Source organism: Carassius auratus, chromosome 34, assembly GCF_003368295.1.
Source record: "Carassius auratus strain Wakin chromosome 34, ASM336829v1, whole genome shotgun sequence".
In the NCBI taxonomy this organism is placed as follows: domain Eukaryota; kingdom Metazoa; phylum Chordata; class Actinopteri; order Cypriniformes; family Cyprinidae; genus Carassius; species Carassius auratus.
This window is the reverse complement of record NC_039276.1, coordinates 23,509,909-23,533,956: the sequence shown is the minus strand read 5'-3', so window position 1 is coordinate 23,533,956 and position 24,048 is coordinate 23,509,909. Positions and strand designations below refer to the sequence as shown.

Below are 24,048 nucleotides of genomic sequence, written 5' to 3'. Positions count from 1 at the left end.
CAAATGTCAGGGCATGACAGAACTTCTCCAGGCCCCAAAAATACCCTTAGACTCCAGGGCCCGTATCCCTAAAGAATTTTTGTGCAAAAAGTGGCTCCTAGAATTTGAATTTTCAAATTCTAAGAAAATTCTCAGAGTCATGACGTTTTCTTAGAATTGCCCCTAAAAGTGACACGAAAATCCCAGTTAATATAAAAGCTATTCCTCAAGATTCCTAGCGCTTAAAAGGGCTCCTAAGGCGAGATCTGCTAAGAGCAGGGAAGAGGACTTTTAGTGGCTTAGGAGTTCCCCTAAGCAGCTGCACAAAATGGACAACAGAGGAGGCAGGAGAGATGTCCTGCAAACACTGGATGACAGGGAATTATTGAGACGCTACAGATTGGATCGTGCAGGAATCATGTTTGTGGTGGATCTCCTTAGAGATGCAATTACTTCACCAACTGGGCCAGTAACAAACCTTGCTCCTCAGTCCAGTTTGTCTTGCGATTCCTTTTTTTCTCCATTTTCTGTGTTTGTAGGATATTTGTTAACAAGCCTTCATAAATAGACCAGCCAGCAGTCACAGACATTGATAAAAGCTGAGCCGTGTTACCCTCGTTAAGACCACACTGAGTTGTAACGTTGTAATTTCTACTTCATTAAGGACAGACAGGCCATCTTGTTTTCAATGGGGTCCATATGGGAGTGAAAATACAAAATATGCCAGCTAGGATATTAATATGAGCAAATAAAACACGAATCATTATTTGAACAGGGTGTAATGAGCTTAAGTTTTCACATATTTTAGATTATAATGTTAGGCCCCTACAGCTTTCTATTCATTTTCCAGATATGTTCTTGAATGTGAAATATTATTTACAATTACAGTCTGCATAAGAATAGAGTGTATAATTGTTTATTGATTTGAGGGTACAGTACATCCTTTGCTCACTATCACCAAAAGTTCATTTTCATCAAACTTGTAGGATCAACCAATCACAGCTTTTGAAATGATGATTCATACCTAGCAACAGGGTCAACCACACCTCCTCACTAAGAGAGGATTTTCCATCCATTCCTTGCTCAGAGTTCACTGAAAATGTTCTGGAATCACTTCTAAGCTAAAACTCCTGGCAAGGAATTTTTAGGTTAAGTTAGGAGCTCTCTGAGAGGATTCTCAGAATCTTTAGGGATACGGGCCCAGGGCCCGTATTCATACAGAATTTTAATGCAAAAAGTAGCTCCTAGTGACAAAATTCTAAGAAAATTCTTAGAAATGTGGGCGTTTTCTCTTAAAATTAAAGAAAAAATCCTAAAGAAAAAATCCTAAAGAAAAAAGTAATTCAGAAAGCATCTTAACCCTTAAAAGAGGTCTTAAGGTCAAACTTGTTAAGAGCACAGACAAGGACTTTTAAGAGGCTTAAGAGTTTCTATAGCAGAAGAGAAAATGGCAGAAAGACGAAGAGACAGAAGAAATGTGTTGCAGACAATGGATGACAGTGAGTTAATAAGACGCTATAGATTATATAATAATTTATAATTTAATATATAAATTAAAGTAACCACTACATTACCATATTTGGCAACTGGGAAAATGCAACAATGCAATAGTGATGATTTGGGATTGTCACAACCTTCTGTAAGCAGAGTGATCACACAATTACAGCACTTTCAGAACATCTTATTGTGTCGCAGTTCATTTTGTTTCCACTGGACATTCCCACCTTGCAGGATCAAAAAACTGCATTCATGAATATAACAGGCTTATAGGTGCGCATAAGCAGGGGGAATGAACCGTTAATAGTTTGTGCTATACACTCCCACGTCTGCTTCTTGTCCCTTGCTGTGACACCGGCCCGAATTTTCCTTTAAGAATGGCCTTGTGTTCATCCACTAACTGGGCTAACAGTAAACACTGTTCCTCTGTCCAGTTTGGCTTTCTCGCCCTTCTTGGTTTTGATTCCATGTTTGATAAATTAAAACCAACATTCAAACCACCATTTAAATAGGGCAGCAATCACTGTAATTGGAAAGAGTGAAACAATTTTTATCATTCTAAGCCAAACAAATACAGACATCCCAACCTGCAAAATGTCATTTCAGGGAGGTATCCCTATCCCTATTTTTTTTTTATCACAATAAACAATGAAAATATCTGACAAAAAGAAGAAAAAAAATATTACATCCTCAAAATCTACAATATAAATCTTATTGTATCATAAACTAAGAGTCACCTCCAGCAAATCATCTGAGAAGACATTTTCTATAACGTTCACATGACAAGGGAGAACAAATTAGATTGAAAAAACAAAATAAAATAAAAAAATATGCTAAAACAAAATACATAAAATAAAACAAACCAAATAAAAGGGACTCAGCATATCTGAAGTGTTATTAAATGTTTATACAGTTTTTTACCCTGGGCATTCTCAACCTTTATGAGACAGTTTTGAAACAGCAAAAGTTCATTGTTTCTAGATAGACATAACTGATTAATTTTGTACGGGAGAAGAGATAAAAGCCTGCCCACACTGACAATTGATTGGTTGATTTGCAGAAACAGGCCAATCAGGATGCTCTCTGTCTGACATGCGCTTCGCACACACGCACATTAGCACACACACGCAAAGTCTCTCGCTCCCTCTCCCTCTATGCCGTGGGCGCGCTTCACGGTTTGAAACACAGTATCTGTTTCGCATGCGCGCAAAATTATGCATGTAAATTCAAAGTGAGAATTAGAATAGACCCTATACGTAAAATCACTCTCTTTTTCCTTCTTGGACAACCAACCAATCACAGTCTTCAAAAAGATTGTGTCATACATAGCAACGGGGTCAACCCCGCCTCCTCACTAAGATGAAAGTTTTTGTCTTTTCCTTACTCAGAGTTGCTCTCAGATCGGTCCTGAATTGCTCTTAAGCTAAGACTCCTACGTAAAAGTTTTTAAGCTAAATTAAGAGTTTTCTGAGAGGATTCTTAGAATCTTTATGAATACGGGCCCTGGACTTTATGTTTATTACTGAAACTTGGCTCACTGAAAATCATTTAAGCCCCTTTTCAGAACTTTCTCCCACAAACTGTGGCTTTTTTAGCTGCCCTAGAAACTCTAGGAAGGGTGGTGGAATTGCTGTAATTTATAAAAACATGTTTAAGTGTAGGCTCGGGCTCTTACCAGTAGACAGTTATGAAAAGGGAAAAAACATCCAGTATGTGGCAGTCCTGTGGGTGAAAATGCCTTGTATCTTGATCTTTAGCAAGATTACTCATAAAGAAATTAATATAGATGATTTTCGTATTATAAACTATATGCAGCAGCAATGTCTTGAAGCAGACAGCAACAACTTCGGGATGTTGTTTCCCCCTCCAATAATGCCATTCAATAAAGGCACACACAAAATTATATTTTTTACCTGTTCACAGTCTTGGGCATGTCAAAGATTAGTAGCAAGATTGGCTTTGATGCATTGTTAGTTTTTGTGCAGCATTAGATTTTAATTTTTTCTCCTTCATTAGTTGTTGGTGGCTGTTTTTGCCCCATTGAATTCCATTATAACAACCTTTTTTTGATTGCAAAGACATTCAATTCAATTCAAGTTTATTTGTATAGCGCTTTTTACAATACAAATCGTTACAAAGCAACTTTACAGAAAATTATGTTTCTACAATATTTAGTAGTAGCTAATAGTTTGTGCACGTTTGACAGGATTTTATAAAAAATAAAAAATAAAATAATAATAATACAAGACGTAGTCAGCTAGATGATGAACTATCAATATTAGTAATTAATAGTTATTATATGATGCAGTCACACATTTAGCAATAATTGTTAGTTCTGTTTGTTGATTCAAGGTTGGCATCATCTGGGGTCCTCTGAGGGTCAGCATCATCTCTTCTGAGGTGTTCTGGATCCAGACTGGAGCTTGTGTAAATCCTAGTTACCACGGGAGGTAAATCCCGTGGCAAAACATAGAAACAAAATAGAGACATCATTAGCATAGCTGCTGATCCAACAAAGTAAAATTAGTTTAACCCAAGCTAATGAATAAAAATGCACATTTGATCAGATGCAACTACACACAAAACATAGAAACAAAATAGAGACATAATTAGCATAGCTGCTGATCCAACAAAGTAAAATTAGTTTAACCGAAGCTAATAAATAAAAATGCACATTTGATCAGATGCAACTACACTCACAATTTAAAAGATACATTATTCGTATGCTTGGCGAAAGAGATCTAGATTTAAACAGAGGGAGTGTGTCTGAACCCCGAACATTATCAGGAAGGCTATTCCAGAGTTTGGGAGCCAAATGTGAGAAAGCTCTACCTCCTTTAGTGGACTTTGCTATCCTAGGAACTACCAAAAGTCCAGCGTTTTGTGACCTTAGGGTGCGTGATGGGTTGTAGCGTGGTAGAAGGCTAGTTAGGTACGCAGGAGCTAAACCATTTAGGGCCTTATAGGTAAGTAATGATAATTTATAACTGATACAGAACTTAATAGGTAGCCAGTGCAAAGACTGTAAAATTGGGGTAATATGATCATATTTTCTTGACCTGGTAAGGACTCTAGCTGCTGCATTTTGGACTACCTGTAGCTTGTTTATTGAAGAAGCAGGACAACCACCTAGAAGTGCATTACGATAGTCCTGTCTAGAGGTCATAAATGCATGAACTAGCTTTTCTGCATCAGAAACAGATAACATGTTCCGTAGCTTGGCAATGTTTCTAAGATGAAAGAATGCAGTTTTTGTAACATTGGAAATATGATTTTCAAAAGACAAATTGCTGTCTAATATAACACCCAGATTTCTGACTGTAGAGGAAGTAACAGTACATCTGTCTAGTTTCAGATTGTAATCTACAAGATTCTGTGTAGTGTTTTTTGGTCCAATAATTAATATCTCTGTCTTATCCGAATTTAATTGGAGAAAATTATTTGTCATCCAATCTTTTACATTTTTAACACACTCTGTTAGCTTAGATATTTGGGAAGTTTCATCTGGTCTCGTTGAGATATATAGCTGAGTATCATCAGCATAACAGTGGAAGCTAATTCCGTATTTTCTAATAATATTACCAAGGGGCAACATGTATATTGAAAATAGAAGGGGACCTAGGACGGATCCTTGTGGCACTCCATATTTTACTGATGATAAATGAGACGACACCCCATTTAAGTAAACAAAATGGTAGCGATCGGACAGGTAGGATCTAAACTATCTTAGAGCCTGGCCTTGAATACCTGTATAGTTTTGTAATCAATCTATGAGTATGTCATGATCTATGGTGTCGAACGCAGCACTAAAATCAAGTAAGACTAGAAATGAGATGCAGCCTTGATCTGTATGAAATTCTTCATACAGATCATTTTTATGCAGGAAGGTGCTCAATTGAGCAGATGTAACCCAGGTTACTAAGAGCCCTGTTAATGTAAAATATTAAAGAAAAAATACCATAATACTCGTAAATATGTAAATCAGCACTTTATTTTCATAACATTTTGAAATAGGAAATGCATTAAAAAAAGAGAAAACTATTTTAGAAACATATTTTTATTATTATTCAAATAAAACAAAGTTAAAATTGGTCCAATGAGGAGAGCGAAGAGTTAGCCCCGCCCTATGATCGGAGCTGTGCGCGGGAGTGCGAGAAACAGCAGCTGCGACACGGTCCTGAAAAAAGAAGAAAACTAAATTAGAATATATATTTCAGCATTTGTGTTTAGAAAAATAACAGATTTTGAGGGAAGAGATGTGAATTGAACATCATCAGCCGTTTATCACTATTGATGCTGGTGCAAACTGTTACCAGGAGAGAGAAACTCGCAGAGGTTGGAGTGTCGCCTGAAACCTTCATATTTAGAAAATAAGATTTCTCTTTGTGAGTAAAATTATTAAATCCTCAATTATAGAGGTTGCTTTGTAACAATTTTCTGTAAATTGTTTTTAACCATCAAATGCTGTTGTATTATGTGCATTATTTTACATAAGATGTATATAAGCTAATCCTCTGTTTAAAACGGGAGGAATATCGGGTAAATGCATTAAATAACTAATGTTCAGGTTTAAAAGTTGCTTCAAGCAGTTTACAAGTGTAATTTTGATGGGTTTTTGTCGTGTATTCGGCTATGAAAAATGGCTGAACGCACATGTGATACGGGCAGATGAGGCCTAAGCGCGCCATTTGAAACATGCTCTTAGCATGTCTATGCAAATTTAAATGTGTTAATGTTAAACGAGCATGGAGTTAAATGTGTTCAAATGTTGTTTATTCGCAGATTAACTGCTGTGGTGATGTATATCTTGAACGCAGTGTCTAATTGTATTTTTGGCCTTGTCTTTTGCAAGGTTGGCTTTTTTTTCTGTCCTTCTATCTATCTTCCTGCTATCTTCTATCTTCAATCATCTTTTGAGTCGGGTGCAGCACATTTTCTGGAACCAGACGATCATCGAAGAAGACTTTGAACTTGAACTGTTCCTGCATTGCACTAAAAAGAGCCTGTGAGCAGGAACTGGCGAGCCATGCCCAAATAAGGATCGAACTACGTGAATTGAGAGATTGGTAGGATTGTGCACACGCTTTCCTTCGTTTTTTTTTCTGACTGAACTGTGTTGCTCAGAACTCAATTGCGGAAGACGGATCTCGTGTAAGCAGCACTGAACTAGAGCTAAAGTTTGGTGAAAACCCTAATCCACATCGGGACTGTTATTGTGAGCAAGGTTGATCCATTGTTTTTTGTCTTCTTCTCTCTATTTTTACTCATTCCACTGTAAAATTATTTGGTTTTATTTTTTTATTTTTGTTGTTTTGTTTTTCTGAAGAACAAGAGTGAAAAGGGTATTTCAACCAGTAATTTGGAAGAATTGTATTTACAGTCAAATTCAAAGTTATTATCTATATTAAATAAGCCAATTAGAACACACATAAATAGGTGAAAAATATATTCTATATTTTATATATCTATATTCTATATTAGCAGAATAAGGGTCATTTGACTTTATTAGGTTGAGTTTAAATAAGTCAAAAAAATAAATAAATAGACAAACAATTAATAAAATAGAAGAATAAATAAATAGAAAAATAGACATTTAAATATAAGTAGGATACATTTACTTATTTCATTCTTTTAATTTATTTTATTCTCTATTACCCTTTTTTGGGTTACTATATTCTGTTATTTTTATTTATTTAATCATTTTGTTTGTTGATTTTGATGATGTATTGAAACTCTGACTTTTATTATTATTATTATTATTATATATATTTTTTTCCTTTTATTATTGCATTCCCTTTAATACACTTTACCTGTTTCTAATGCAGCCAGTGTTGTTCTCATTTCCTTCTACCCTTGTTGCTGACACAGTCTCTTGAGCGAATCTGATCTTCTGGTCGCTGGTCCAAATTTAGAAACGGTGTACTCCTTCTCCGCTCATTTCCGTTATTTACTAATTGAGAGGGAGGGTTGCACTTGCGCCGCAGCAGGCGCTACACAGACACAACTTTTTCTAAAATTTTAGACATAAATGGAAGATTTGAAATAGGCCTATAATTTGCCAGTACACTAGGATCTAGTTTTGGTTTCTTAATAAGAGGCTTGATAACCGCCAGCTTGAATTGTTTTGGGACGTGACCTAAAGACAACGACAAGTTAATGATATTGAGAAGTGGTTCTTCGGCTACAGGTAACAACTCTTTCAGTAATTTAGTGGGTACAGGATCTAATAAATATATTGTTGGTTTAGATACAGTGATAAGTTTCTTTAGCTCTTCCTGTCCTATATTTGTAAAGCACTGCAGTTTATCTTTGGGTGCGATGGATGAAACCGAAGAGTTAGACGCTGTAGAATCTACATTCGCTATTTTATTTCTAATGTTATCTATTTTATCAGTGAAGAAATTCATAAAGTCATTACTATTTAACGTTGGTGGAATATTTGAATCAGGTTGCGTCTGGTAATTTGTTAACTTAGCTACTGTGCTAAATAAAAACCTTGGATTGTTTTGGTTATTTTCAATGAGTTTGTGTATATGCTCTGCCCTAGCAGTTTTTAGAGCCTGTCTATAGCTGGACATACTGTTTTTCCATGCAATTCTAAAAACTTCTAAGTTAGTTTTTCTCCATTTGCGTTCAAGACTACGAGTTACTTTCTTGAGAGAGTGAGTATTACTGTTATACCATGGTACAGTACGTTTTTCTCTAACCTTTTTCAATGGGGGCAACAGCTTCTAATGTATTAGAGAAAATAGTGCCCATGTTGTCAGTAATTTCGTCTAATTCATGTGTATTTTTGGGTACAAATAGCAGTTGAGATAGATCAGGCAGGTTATTTGCAAATCTTTCTTTGGTGGCTGGAACAATAGTTCTGCCCAGACGGTATCGCTGAGACATATAGTTAATTTCAGTTATACGCAGCATACACAATACAAGGAAATGGTCTGTAATATCATCACTTTGAGGTACAATATCTATAGCAGTAAGATCGATTCCATGCGATATAATTAAATCTAGTGTATGATTAAAATGATGAGTGGGCCCGGTGACATTTTGCTTGACTCCAAAAGAGTTTATTAGGTCAGTAAACGCAAGTCCTTATGCATCATTTGCATTATCAACGTGAATATTAAAATCTCCCATGATTAGCGCTTTATCAACTGTAACTAGAAGGTCTGAGAGGAAATCTGCAAATTCTTTTAGGAATTCTGTATACGGCCCTGGTGGTCTATACACAGTAGCCAGAGCAAGAGATACATTAGATTTCTTTTGCATGTCTGACAGTGTAACATTTAGCAGAAGTATTTAAAAAAAGTTAAACCTGTATCCTGTTTTCTGGGTAATGTTGAGAATATCACTATATATTGTTGCAACACCTCTGCCACGACCAGTCTGACAGGGCTCATGCTTATAACAGTAGTTTGGTGGAGTAGACTCATTTAGACCAAAATAATAATTTGGTTTTAGCCAGGTTTCAGTCAAGCAGTACATCAAAACTATTATCTGTGATAATTTCATTTACAATAACTGCTTTTGGTGTGAGTGATCTAATATTTATGAGCCCAAACTTTAAAAATTGTGTTTTTGTTCATTTACTTTAAATTTTTCTGGTTTAATTGCGATAAGATTTTTTCTAGATCCTACATTATATTTATATTTTGACCTCACTATTCGAGGAACAGACACAGTCTTAATTGTTTTTACAGTGCAAGTACTTTTATCATTTAAGCGGGTGGAACAAAACTCATCGTAATGGTTATTTGAGAATTGACTGACTAGTCACAAGGAGCGAAGTGTCCTGGAGATGTTGTCAGAAAGCAGGAGTGGGAGCGGAGCGTGGAGTGGAGCGGTGTGATTTTGACAGGAGCGAGGAGCGGATTTTTTAAAAGTCGGAGCGTTGTGGTTTTCACTCGCTCCAAGAGCGCTCCACCACCGCTCCATCACGAGTACAATTCATGCCAGTGGCCCGTAATAAAACTGCATATTTAGCAAGTATTCACGTTAAACATATTTAACTATAGCTTGATACAGATCGATCTCTCAAATCAGAAGGTTACAATGACGACAATAGCCGAGCGGGAAGTTATAGGTTAGTTCTCAAGGAGTTTGTCTGTTCCTTTTACTGAATATTTTCGGGTCGAAGCATGATTTAAACAGTTACAGCACATTCACACGCAATCGCTTTCGCAATGCATTCAAAGAAATGTAATCTTACAGTGTTACTTCATCTGTATCTGATTTTGAATGAGCATAAATCTGTAAGAAATGCATTGATCTGTATATAAAATAAAAATGTACTGTTACTTTCATCACAAACAAAATTTGCACAGCAGAATACAGTAATTATATCAATGCTGACATCCATGTTATTAGTTTGGCATGTGGTAGGAAAAAAAGTTTGCACACTATAGCCTAAGCCACTTTGAAACTCTCCTGTTGTTATTTATTTATTTATTTTTTTACATAGGCTACGTTATGAACATAACATTTCAAACATACTGAAATACTTTAGCCACGGAGCGAAGGCGGAGCAGTGTTTCTGGTATCACTGAGCGCGGAGTGGAGCGGGAGCGGGAAATAGTGAACCCGGAGCTGAGCTGGAGCAGAGTGATTATTAAATGCTCTGAGCGCGGAGGGGAAATTGTTGCCACTCCATTCCACTCACGTACTCTGCTGGAGTGTAATCCATCAGCGCGAAACAGCCTAGGACGCTCCCAGAAAAGATTCCAGTTATTAACAAATAGCAGTTTCTGTTCTTTACACCATGACAACAACCATTAATTTAAAGCAAAAAGTCTACTGAACCTTTCGTGTCCTCGTCGATACGTGGGCAGTGGTCCTGTCACGATCATCTCGATCAGGCTCCTGAAGTCCCTCTTCAGCGTCTCCGTCTGCCGCAGCGTGGTGTCGTTAACCCCGGCGTGAAGCACGACCGCTCTGGGGCTCTCGTCGGCGTTCAGGATCACGGGTATCTGCGCAGAAACATCGAGAACACGAGCACCAGGCAAACAATGAGTGTGCACTTTACCTTCGGCTAACGTAGCACTTACGTGTCGGACGATGGAGTCTCCGTTGATCACAGCGTCGCATCCTGTCTCGCGGAGGGGAGCGAAGTTGTTCCGGATGGAGATCTCGAAGGCAGGAGGGGGAGAAGTCGTCGCCCGGGACCCGGCTCGCGTCCTCCGCTGTGGATGCACCCAGGGTCCGTGTTGTCCCAGCGTCGCAGTGAAGGACATCTGGGAAGATCGCGTCCTGGGTGCACCGGGCCTGTGCAGAGAAACACACGGAGTAGACGTGGTGGGACTGTTAACAGCACGCTGAATACTTACCCCAGACTTGTGAGCGTCAGTCCGGGATGATTCCAGCGCGGCTCTCCGCTCTCTCAGCTGGGCATGCCTTTCCTCCAGGTTGCGAATCTGCTTCCCCACAGCCTCGAGCTCGAGCTGCATAGAGTGGAGACATTCATCTGCCATTAAAGCAAGTAACAGTGAGTACAGCAGTGGTCATGTGTGTGAATAGAGTATTAGCAATGTAAGCGCAGTTAGCAGCAACCACGCTTGCTGATGCTAACGGGCTAAAAGCTAATAGCGGACCCGGGAGATCAAAATAAAACTAGTGATAGCGAGGCGCTCTGATTGTTTTTGTTGTAGAATACAATAGAGGATATATTCACACGTTATATAAACGGAAACGATGATGTATAAGAATGTATTTTTAAGTTAAAAATAGTCTCAAATGATTCGCGAACATGACACCATATAATCATGCATTCTTGATTGTTTTTGGTTTTCCCTTTTGGGTGTAGGTAAAATGTGTTATTTTTACAGTTGATCACTAGGTGGGACCATTAACACTTTAGATAGGCCTGTGCAAAAAAAAAAAAAAAAAAGGCTTAGTTTCTGGCTTGTATATGGAGTTATATGTAGTATAACAGCAAATTATAGTGTTTGTGTGTGTGAGAGATTCTTGATTGTTGGTGGTTTTCCCTGTTGGGAAGAGGTAACATTTTTTACAGTTGGTCACTAGGTGGGACCATTAACCCTTTACCTTGAAATACAAGCCAGAAACTAAGCTTTTTTTTTTTTTTTTGCACAGGCCCATCTAAATGGTTAATGGTCCCACCTAGTGATCAACTGTAAATATAACAAGTTTTACCTCTTCCCAAAAGGGAAAACCACAAACAATCAAGAATGCATGATTATACAGTGTCAAAAAGTGTCTTTTATTTGTAATGCTTGAATTTCCATGATCTCCTGATCTACACTGTCACTGTATTGTACCTGAAAATCCTTGTTTCCCGGTTAATTCTCCCCCCACCGGATTTCTACGGTCTCTGGTCTAACAATGGGTGTGTCGACCCGTTCTAAAAATGTGTCTATTTGTGAAATGCCTTTCCTTCAACACTTCTAATAAGAAAAAGGAATGAACTTACCACAGCAGTTGTAGACAGGGAAGAAGCTCAAACCTCATATCTTCATATCAAATGTCCTTAGTCTGAAAAGATGCATCTCAAAATCATAAAGTCACTGCTGGAAAGGGTTCAAATATGCAAAGATGCTGGAAAACTGAAGAATCTGTAGGACCTTAAGATTTTTCTGAAGAACGCTGCTCAGTTTAACTGTTCAGGACAAACAAGGGACTCATGCACAACCATCACAAGACAGAAAGACAGTCGAGGATCATCAGGTAACTGAACACAGTATTATATATATATATATATATAAACTTCAGTACATAATTTCTAAGCTGTGTAATACTGTTTTCAGTTAAAACTGCTACAAGGCCATTCTGAAGAGCTTCTTACGGACTAGGAGTGTCTCCAGTTGTAAACACGTTGAGAAGGTTACTTTAAAAAAGTAATTAGTTATAGTTACTCACTACTTGTTCCAAAAAGTAACTGCGCTAGTAACTGAATTACTCTATAATAAAAGTAACTCCTCACCAGGGAAAGTAACTATTTGCGTTACTGTAAAAAAAAAAAAAAAAAAAAAAAAAAAAAAAAAAAATAGGGTAACAGATTTTTTTTTTTTTTGTTGCAGTCTTCACAAGTCAGTTGAAATGAGTAGAACAGACAGGTGTTCGTACATAACTTTCGATATTTATTGCATGTCAACAGATAGCAAGAGTTTTATCCTGCGCTTCAAGTATTATCTTTGTAGGAAGAGTGTTTTTGACCACTAGCTTTGTAGATGCGTGTCACACATTACATCTACACATTACATGCACGTTCTTGCCTTGGACCACAATGAATTTGAAGTAGTACTTATATCTCCACCTTGAAAATGCCAACTTTTCATCGGATTGCTACTGACTCGCCATTTCTGCTGCGAATCTCTGTGTAGCTGTTGAGTGTGTGTGTTAGAGTGCTGCACGGGTTCGGGTACCCGCAAAATTGCCTGAAACGGGTGAAAAATATCCAACTGTGTCGGATACGGGTGCGGGTCGGGTCAGACACGGGAAACACGGGTCTAAACACGGGTTCAAAACAGTCACGTGCAAACGTAAAAATAGGCCTACGTTCCACTTTTAAAAAAAATCACCATGGCGCGAACGGCTGCATGAGTCATAGTTAACAGACGTTAAGATCAGTTAAGATCAGCCAGCTGTTTTTTTTCCCCCTTTGTTTCCGTTCATATATATATATATATATATATATATATATATATATATATATATATATATATATATATATATATATATATATATATATATACAGAATCTGAATTAAAATGTGTTTGATTTAAGCCTATTTTAAAATTTGTGTCATAAAATTATATTGCGCATAACGTTATAAAGGTGTTTAAACAACAATACACTTCCACTTGCATGTATTTGACAATCGGAATATCAGATATTTCATTCCATAGCTAACACATTTGTGAATATGGGCCTAATCTAGGCTATCCAGGGTTGTTGTTTTTTTTTTTACTTTGTGCAGCTCATTTACATGCGCGCTCTGGCGCAGATCCGCCTCTCGCGATGCTCAGCTGTGAAGGATTAATAAATGTGTGCGTTCGACTTGAAGCACAACCTCAGACGGTGGTATGATTCGCTCTTTTGTTGTTCTGTTTTCTTTCAGGATCAAAAATACATCAAATGAAAGCTTTTATCTGTATTTCCGACTGATGAGCATATACATTCATAAATCAGTCAATTTTGTATTTTATTATGAGATATTTTATTCTAATGTGATCAGTGACTGATGGACCAAAGAGCACGAATTTCGACATTTGCAGTAAAAAAAGTGAAATATAAATTATCAGAAAATGCATTTAATACCAGTATATTGAAACGTCTGTTTATATAGCCTACTCCATTAATAAAGGAGTCCAGACATTGGAAAATATCAGCATGCGTTTTATATTTAATATGAGGGAAATAGACATGCATGCATGCGTGATACAAAAAATATTTAAATTTTAGGTAGCAAAATATTTTTTTGTAATTCTGTCATTACACTAAGGTTATTTCATTGTCTGCTATATATTTGCTTCTTATTTATTAAATATGGGCAATTGATAGATAAAACATTGATCAAAATTAAGATACAATGTATAAAAATGTATCTTTTTAAAAGAGTTTTCCATAAATAACTTCTGTATGACCTGGCAATAAAATTCGAAAAAAGTGTGTCTAATGTGATTTGCTTAACTGATTTGATTTCGGGTGCGGGTCGGGTGTCGGTTCTATTTTAAGCGGGTCGGGTCGGGTGCGGATTTTAATTAGTGCTGCTGTCGGAAAACGGGTCGGATGCGGTTTTAAACACTGCTGGGAAGCTTCTGAAACGCGCCGCGTCGCGGCTAGAATGGGCACGATCAGCTCCGGTAGCCATGTCGCTGTCGCAGCCGTAATGCGCCGCACACGTGTTCAGTGTAAATGAGGCCGGTGACACACTGGCTGCGTGGCGTGAGCGCCGCGTGTCTGAAGCGTCCCAGAAGCGTGGCGGATTCTGTGTCTTTACACACCAGAAGCGTGCCTGACGCGGCGCTGGCGCGCTGCTGCTGTAGAGGGAGACCGTTGACAGACCAGGCTCATGTCTTCATTACAACAATATATACTTTTTTCTACACACCTACACCTATTCCTACTGATAAAGGACACCGTCAAAAGTATTGACGGCGAAATAGATTATGTTTGACAGGTGCAATATTTGAAAATCGATAATTATTATTATTTTTTTTTTAGTGTCCGTGACGTCACCCATAGACTCCTCAATAGCGGTTTTGAAGCCTAAAGTGTGCAGAGCGGGAAGACCTGTTGGAAGACCATTTCAGGTGACTACCTCTTGAAGCTCATCAAGAGAATGCCAAGAGTGTGCAAAGCAGTAATCAAAGCAAAAGGTGAAGAACCTACAATATGACATATTTTCAGTTGTTTCACACTTTTTTGTTATGTATATAATTCCATATATAATTCCACATGTTTTAATTCATAGTTTTGATGCCTTCAGTGTGAATCTACAATTTTCATTGTCATGAAAATAAAGAAAACTCTTTGAATGAGAAGGTGTGTCCAAACCTTTGGTCTGTACTGTATATATATATATTGTCTCATAGATGGCCACTGGGGCAAGACTCCAGGAACCAGATAAGTCATCTGCACAATGTGATGGATTTTACCTGTTTCCCTCCACTTGTTCCCAGTGTTTTTCTGCTACCACTATGAACGTGCAGCTGCAAGTTACATACAGTAACTGTGACATCTACAAAATTGTTATTTTTACGACTTCCTGATGACTCAGTGTGGAATTTCCCTGATCTGTGGAATGTGTTGCTCTGCAGATTTGGTATATCTCGTTTGCAAAGGCCTTACAAGGGTGTAGAGGACAATGGCTGTTTTCATCTGCATAATTGTGTCTAATGTTATTGGTTATTGTGGAGTTTCAGGGCTTAGATGTTATAGTATGAATCTGCTAGCATATTTAATAAAATACCATTACTTTTAGTGTAGTAGTAGTGTTGCTCAGGTAGAGTGTGTAATACTCTCCACCCTCAATTAGGGATGGGTACCGAAACCCGGTATTAAACTGGCCCCGGGGATAAATTATGAAAGACCGTAGTATCAGTAAGATCTGACGGTCTCGGTTCTGCTTTCGGTACTGGAGGGGGAAAAAATCAGTGTACTATATATTTTTTGTTTAATGATGTTGTGAAGAAGGACTTACTGTTATGGGGATTAGCCAATCAGCGGCTTCGTTTCGGGGTCACAGAGAGAACACAGTTTTAGCGCTAACAGTTTTAGTTTCGTTTTGAGTTGGTTGTGAGATTGGCCGGTAAACGCATGGTAGAATTTCCTGAGGTGAATAGATGTCTTCCATGTCAATATCTGTGCATGTGTGCGTTCAGAGACATGTGAGTACCCTGATCTAAATGTTTACGCATGTGTATTTCGGTGCCTTGGGTTGTTAAGAGTTTATTCTGAGATACTCTATTGAAATGCAGTATGTTAGCATAAAGTTCGCTAGCATTATGTTAATGCCTTTTAATATTATTTTTATATTAATATTGTGTTTATATGTGTTCTCACTTGACACTTTATAGTTTTTATCTGAGAGTAATTATGGTTGAGAAGTAGAGACCTAGGTTTTTTGGTTTGATAGTAGTGATAACTAGCAGTATGAAGACAGTTCTTTAAGGCAATAAGAAGATAATGTTTTTATCTGGTATTTTATTTTGGTTATTTGATATGTATAAGCAGCTAATGCTACTTAAAGGGAAATGTATAATAATTACAAGTTATTACCTTTGCTAATTGAATCATGTCAGCACTGTTGTTTATTTGTATTCTGATATTTTCTTTCTTTTATTGTTTATTGTAGAACCACACACACCTACTGTACGTACATGAAGACAGATAATCCTCTGCTGAGTGTCAATAAAACCATCGAAGAGATTTACAGCATCCAATTGCATTCTTATCGATGCACCACAGTGGTCACTTGTCCCCAACTAGCTACAGTTACAGTCCTAGCTATCAAGTCGTCATTACAAAATTGGTCCTTCGAGCCGGATTCAGTTTGTGACCGCTGTGCGTGAGGATGTTCCCATATGCGAGAGAGGAGGCAACGCCACTTACTGATACCCGCCCGAGACGTCAGATACGTCCGCCAGCCTGGTTTGCTGATTATGAAGTCTCCCTGCCTGTTGTGGAGAGACCCTCCCCGGCTGCAGCACTCTCCTCGCAGCCCCCCCATCAGATGCAGGAGCCTTACTATGGTGGTGACAGGATCGATCAGCTGTTAACATGCACCTCCCAGCTTTATGATCAGTGGAATCAGACTGGTGCTCGCCCTAAGTATCCCAGAGATTCAGCGTTCTCAGGACCCCAATATCAGAGCACCCCAGACCCACTGTCTCACAGAGTAAACTCAGGGGCTTCACCTGAAATATTAGATGAGCTGCAAAAGATTAGGGAGGATAACCGAAGACTTCAACTTATCATAATGGAGATGCAAACACAGCTTAGTTCAAGAAGAGGCCCAGATCCATCACAACACACTGCGCTCTCCCCCGAGGAGCGCAGCCCGCACGCGCAGTCGGGAGTGCTCGCTTCATCCATTAGCTCACCAAGGCCCACAACACAAGTTACGGTCCATAACACATTAGCACCTGTCCAGGTACCCAGTGAAGTAGAAGTGGATGATGAAGACTGGCCCCTCCCCCCCCCTCCAGTGGCAGATGATGAGGAGAAGCCACAGCTATCCACTACCACACTGTCCACAGAGTTAGTAGCAGAACTAATGACATGCCTTAAGAAGATGGGGATCACTCAAGATCAGCTTCCTGGAATGCCGGCATTTGGCAATGATAATCGGGTTGCATCTGGTCAGATGGGGAGGTCACACCAACCAACGGATCCACAAGTCCGTCCACAGATATCACCCCCTTTAGTTCCTCATGAGCCAGGCGTAGCTAATGAAACGAGACACGAGGACTCTCACAATCGCCGAGCAACAGAGTACATATATCGGGGTCCTCAACCCACCATCCCAGACTTTAATAGAGGGGACCCTCGTGAGTTTGCTAGGCTGAAGACCTCCCTGGAAAATCTACTCCCCCATGATGCTACGGAGAGGTTTAAATATCAGATTTTAGTTGATCATCTCAAATTTGAAGAAGCGCTCCTTATCGCAGATTCATACACCAACTCTACACAACCCTACACTGACACTATGGCCTCATTAACCGAGCATTATGGGCAACCTCACCAGCTAGCATTAAGGCGCATTGCAGACCTGATGGAGGCGCCTAACATTCGTAGTCAGGACATCACTGCCTTTAAAGGATTTGCTCTCAGGGTGAGAGCCTTGGTTGGCATGCTCGACCAGCTTGGAGAGAAAGGTCATATTGAGCTTCAGTGTGGGTCTCATGTCACTAGGCTTATGTCCAAGCTTCCACAAGATCTGCGGTCTGGGTTTATGAGATACCTACATCCCCTCAGCATCCGTGTCCCTACGCTATTAGACTTCGCCCGCTGGCTGGAGTTTGAGCTGCAGATTCAGGAGTATGGATATGAGTCCCGACCCCAAGAGAACCCAGACAGTAAGAGGGATAGACGGAAGGACTCAAAGTTTGGCAGGCTAACCACAGTCCTCCATGGAGCTGAACAATCTTCTAGTTGCCCGACTGTCCCAGTATTCTCATCTACCAGTGCCAATCCACAAGGCAAAGTCGCCCTACCCTGCCCATACTGTACCGACGCCCTGCATTATCTGAACCAGTGCACTAACTTCAGCCGGTTAACCACTGAGCAGCGGAGAGACTGGGTTAAGAAAAACAGGCGGTGCTGGCGTTGTGGTCGTTGTCACCAGGCCGCACAGTGCAAACTTAAGGCCAGGTGCAAGAATTGTAATGGCAGACATCTGGAAGCTCTCCATGACCTTAACTTTAGACCAGCCATAGTGACACCAGCCACAGAGAACACATCATGCTTAGTGAGTACTGCTAATGAAGTTCTCTATCTTGATAGGCCGTCTGGCAGCAGTCAGGTGCTCCTAAAGGTGACAAAGGTTGTGCTACACAATGGACAGCATGCCATGGAGACCTACGCGATACTGGATGATGGGTCAGAGCGCACGATGCTACTTCCAGCCACCGCTAAGGAGCTTAAACTTAAAGGGGAGTCAGAGAACCTTGCTTTAAGGACGGTGCGCCAGGATCTTAGGGTTCTACAAGGAATGTCGGTCTCATTCTCAATTTCTCCTGCTAGGCACCCCCAAAAGACTTACAAGATCCGGAGAGCCTTTACTGCTGATCAATTGGGCCTTGCAGAGCATTCACAACCGGTGAAGACTCTTCAGCGCAAATATAAGCACCTGAGGGGACTTCCTTTGCAAACACTGGAATGCGTTCACCCCATGGTCCTCATTGGGTCAGACTATACGCACCTGATCACCCCAGTAGAGCCGGTTCGTATGGGTCCACCTGGCGGACCAGCTGCTGTAAAGACCAAGTTGGGCTGGACTATTCAGGGCCCAACCAAGATCATCCGACAGCATCTTCAGCCGCAGCAGTGTCTGCATATATCCACACAGTCACCCTCTGCAGAGCTCCTTTATCACGTGGAGAAACTATGGAAAATGGATGTACTTCCGTTCAGGAGTGAGAAGGTAGTGGTCCGCTCAAAGCAAGATCAAGAGGCAGTTCACATGCTGGAAACCAAGACAGTGAGGGTGGAAGTCGACGGAGTACATCGTTACGCCACCCCCTTGCTTCGTGTTAATAACATGCCGTGTCTCCACGCCCCCAAAGATGCTGTACTGGCGAGTCTGCGGAGCACTGAGAGACGTCTGATGAAAGACCCAACACGAGCATCAGCCTATGCAGCAGAGATCCTGAAATTGGAACAGGCGGGGTACGTGAAGAAGGTAGCAGAGGAAGATCTGAGCACATCAAGAGAGTCCTGGTTTATACCTCACCACATGGTGAGTCATAATGGAAAAAACAGGCTTGTATTTAACTGCTCCTTTGTATACAAGGGCTACAACCTAAATGAGCTTCTACTGCCAGGCCCCACATTGACCTCCAGCCTGCTAGGTGTCCTGTTGAGATTCAGGGAGCATGTTGTTGCTATAAGCAGCGACATAAAAGGCATGTTCCATCAGATCAGGTTACTGCCAGAAGACAGATCTCTGCTTCGTTTCGTGTGGAGGGACATGAATAAAGAGGCACCACCCGGCGTCTATGAGTGGCAGGTCCTCCCCTTTGGAACAACATGCAGCCCCTGCTGTGCAACGTTTGCACTGCAGAAGCATGTGACAGACCACAGCCAGCTAGAGGAGGATGTTCGGGTGGCCGTCGAGCGCCACTTTTATGTGGATAACCACTTACAGAGCCTCTCCTCCTCTACAGCAGCAAGACAGCTGGTTGACAAATTGAATAGGTTATTGGCCTCAGGGGGGTTTGAGCTGCGTCAGTGGGCTAGTAATGTTCCCGAAGTTATCAGTCACCTTCCTAAAGGAGCAAGATCCCAGAACAGCGAGTTATGGCTCACAGAGTCAATGGAGGATCCACAGGAGCTTGCACTTGGACTCAGATGGCTTTGCGCCTCAGACACTCTGGCCTACAAGTGTAACGTCACTGACCGTCCCACACCGACTATGAGGAACATCTATAGTACACTGGCACGGCTTTTTGATCCGCTAGGCTTTCTCGTTCCCTTCGCCACGCGGGCCAAAATCATTGTGCAGCACCTATGGAACAAAGAGAGGGAGTGGGATGACCCGTCGCTGCCAGATGATGCCCTCAAGGCCTGGCTAACTTGGGAGAATGAGCTGCAACACCTTCCAGAGATTGTCTTGCCACGGTGCTACACAAGTCCCCCTCTGGACCACCCCAGTTCTGTCAGAAGCCTTCATATATTCTGTGACGCATCTGAGAAAGCTTACGGTTCAGTTGCGTACCTTCGTACAGAGGGTTCAGGTGGTAAGGTGGAGGTGGCCTTTCTGACTGCACGGTCGAGAGTGTCCCCCAAGCGCCAACAGTCGATACCTCGATTAGAGCTGTGTGCAGCGATGACTGGAGCTCAGCTAGCAGTGCTGTTGCAGCGTGAACTAACCCTGGTACTACATGGAGTGGTGCTTTGGACAGACTCCACCACAGTTCTAACGTGGCTTCAGTCAGACTCTTGCAGGTTTAAGGTGTTTGTGGGCACCAGAGTCGCTGAGATCCAGGAGCTGACTGATGCTCAAGCATGGAGGTATGTGGATTCTGAAAGTAATCCGGCAGATGACATTACACGCGGGAAGACCCTGAGGGAGCTGGCAGGAGAGAGCCGGTGGAACCATGGCCCAGCCTTTTTGCGCCTGTCACCTCAGCAATGGCCTACTAAGCCACAGGCTGAGCAGTTGGATGCCACAGAGCTTCGCAAGGCCACATTTTGCGGCTCCATCATCACCGTTCCTCTTCCACCCTTATTTGATGCCAGCCAATTCAATGGTTTCAGGGACATGATCGAGGCAATTGTGAGGTTCCGCCATGGGGCGGCAGGTAGTCAGTCAATGCCATCTGCACGAGACTATCAGGATGCTGAGATAGACCTACTGAGACGAGTTCAGTTAGACTGCTTTGAGGAAGACTTTCAACACCTTTCAGAAAGAAAACCCGTCCCTTCCACCAGCCGTTTGATTACATTAGCTCCTGAATATGATGATCAACTGAAGCTGATTCGGGTTGGAGGCAGACTGCGTCGGACTACCTTGCTGGACACAGAAGCCATTCATCCCATAGTTCTGGATCCAGCTCACCAGGTGTCTAAACTTATCATTCAAGATGCTGACCGAGACCTCCATCATCCAGGCTCAGAGCGATTATTTGCAGAACTTCGCAGACGATACTGGATTCTTCGTGGAAGAGAAGCTGTGAAGCGGCACCAGTTCTCCTGTCCTGATTGTCGGAGATGGAGAGCGAAGCCTGCAGTGCCACAAATGGCAGACTTACCTCCCGCCCGTTTGCGGTTGATGAAGCCTCCTTACTTCTCTACCGGAATGGATTGTTTCGGGCCCTTCACGGTCAAAATCGGACGGCGTAATGAGAAACGTTGGGGTATACTATTTAAGTGCCTCACTACCCGAGCAGTCCATATCGACGTACTGACTAGTCTCGACCAGGATTCCTTCCTGATGGCCCTCCGCAGATTTATCTCACGCAGGGGAAAACCAGCGGAGCTTCTGTCGGATCAGGGCACGAATTTCAGAGGAGGTGAGAGGGAAATCCATGAGTCTTTCAAGGCACTGCACCCCACTTTACAGGCAGAACTGGCCAAACATCAGATCCAGTTTAGATTTAACCCTCCAAGTGCCCCTCACTTTGGTGGTGCATGGGAGAGGGAAATTAAATCTATCAAAGCTGCCCTGTATGCAACAATTCAGATGCAGACGGTGACAGAAGAAGTCCTGCGCACGGTCCTGATTGAGATCGAGGGCATCCTAAACTCTAAGCCCTTGGGGTATGTGTCCAGTGACGTCGCGGACCCTGATCCAGTAACCCCCAATTTGCTTGTGATGGGGCGGCCCGACCCCTCACTGCCCCAGGTGTTGTATCCTGAGTCCGAGCTGTTGAGCCGCCGCCGCTGGAGGCATACACAGGTCCTTGCCGACCAATTTTGGAGGGCATTTATCAGGCACTATCTGCCGGCCCTGCAAACGCGCACCAAGTGGCAGAAAGATGTGGCCCCATTACAACCTGGTACTGTCGTCATGATCATTGATCCGCAGCTCCCGAGGGCGCTCTGGCCTATTGGTCGCATCACAAAGGTTATCCCAGGTGCAGATGGGAGGATAAGGACAGCGGAGATCCAGGTGAACGACAGGAAATACATCAGGCCAGTTGCCCGTCTTGTTCAACTTCCTGCCATACCTGAGACAGCACCTGAGACCAACAGTCCTTCTATGGGACAGCAAATTTGACTGTGCAAATTTGGGGGCGGCTGTGAAGAAGGACTTACTGTTATGGGGATTAGCCAATCAGCGGCTTCGTTTCGGGGTCACAGAGAGAACACAGTTTTAGCGCTAACAGTTTTAGTTTCGTTTTGAGTTGGTTGTGAGATTGGCCGGTAAACGCATGGTAGAATTTCCTGAGGTGAATAGATGTCTTCCATGTCAATATCTGTGCATGTGTGCGTTCAGAGACATGTGAGTACCCTGATCTAAATGTTTACGCATGTGTATTTCGGTGCCTTGGGTTGTTAAGAGTTTATTCTGAGATACTCTATTGAAATGCAGTATGTTAGCATAAAGTTCGCTAGCATTATGTTAATGCCTTTTAATATTATTTTTATATTAATATTGTGTTTATATGTGTTCTCACTTGACACTTTATAGTTTTTATCTGAGAGTAATTATGGTTGAGAAGTAGAGACCTAGGTTTTTTGGTTTGATAGTAGTGATAACTAGCAGTATGAAGACAGTTCTTTAAGGCAATAAGAAGATAATGTTTTTATCTGGTATTTTATTTTGGTTATTTGATATGTATAAGCAGCTAATGCTACTTAAAGGGAAATGTATAATAATTACAAGTTATTACCTTTGCTAATTGAATCATGTCAGCACTGTTGTTTATTTGTATTCTGATATTTTCTTTCTTTTATTGTTTATTGTAGAACCACACACACCTACTGTACGTACATGAAGACAGATAATCCTCTGCTGAGTGTCAATAAAACCATCGAAGAGATTTACAGCATCCAATTGCATTCTTATCGATGCACCACAGTGGTCACTTGTCCCCAACTAGCTACAGTTACAGTCCTAGCTATCAAGTCGTCATTACAGATGTTATCGTGCACATTTTATCTCACCAAGCATTTCTAATGTGCGATCATATTAAGACGTTTGTCTGTGAGATCTGCGAGATCTGTCAGGCGCTCCGCGGAGGCTGTCTGTCAATCACACACACAACAAGAACGAGCGCGGCGCGCGCACACAGTATGAATAGTCCCGCTTGATAATAGAGAGAGACGATGGCGAAGAGATTTGCTTAATAATGTTATCCTGCACATTTTATCTTACCACACATTTGTAATGTGCGATCATATTAAGACGTCTGTCTGTGAGATCTGCGAGATCTATCACCCCTCATTTACACTGAACAAGTGTGCGGTGCATTACGGCTGCGACAAGGTTTTATTCCGTCCTCCACGCAGTGCCAACTCACACCAGGAGCATATCAGAAGCGGAGCGACTGGATGCGAGAGACCACGTGATTTCCCTATCATAGGTCACTTCGATGCTGCGGTGACGTCACCACGTATGGGAACACCTCCGGTGTGACGAATGTCTGAAGCCCTATACCATCCCGCCAATCCTATTGGCCAAATGGCGCATAGCACCACCCTACGCATGCGCACACATGATATACCTGGGTGCAGCGCGCCATTTCAGATTTCATTCCTTCAGGAATAGCGAATCATCTGTGCCCTATCATCTCACGTTCTCCAGCGATCTCTTCGAGCAGTGTTAACTCCTCTTCGCGGACGCGATGAGTTTTCGCAAATGCAAGGAGCCATGTACCAGGTACATCAAAGCGGGGGACACTCATGACAGGTGCGTAGTATGTCTTGGTCTACATCACGCACAGG

The 24,048-nt window shown here is 41.4% G+C and overlaps 1 protein-coding gene across 1 annotated transcript; it reads left to right on the top strand.

The window, feature by feature from the left end:
- The first annotated feature begins 15,594 nt into the window (after positions 1 to 15,594).
- LOC113053576 (uncharacterized) lies at positions 15,595 to 23,265 on the top strand. The gene is made up of 3 exons (XM_026218707.1): positions 15,595 to 15,824; positions 16,292 to 22,603; positions 23,071 to 23,265. Exon 2 carries the CDS (start codon positions 16,511 to 16,513, stop codon positions 22,376 to 22,378), a length of 5,868 nt encoding a protein of 1,955 aa, XP_026074492.1. The 5' UTR covers positions 15,595 to 15,824; positions 16,292 to 16,510; the 3' UTR covers positions 22,379 to 22,603; positions 23,071 to 23,265.
- Positions 23,266 to 24,048: the final 783 nt, after the last annotated feature.

What these genes read in the sequence shown, in the direction of transcription:
- LOC113053576 (XM_026218707.1), top strand. Translation starts at nt 16,511, where the DNA reads ATGTTCCCATATGCGAGAGAGGAGGCAACGCCACTTACTGATACCCGC.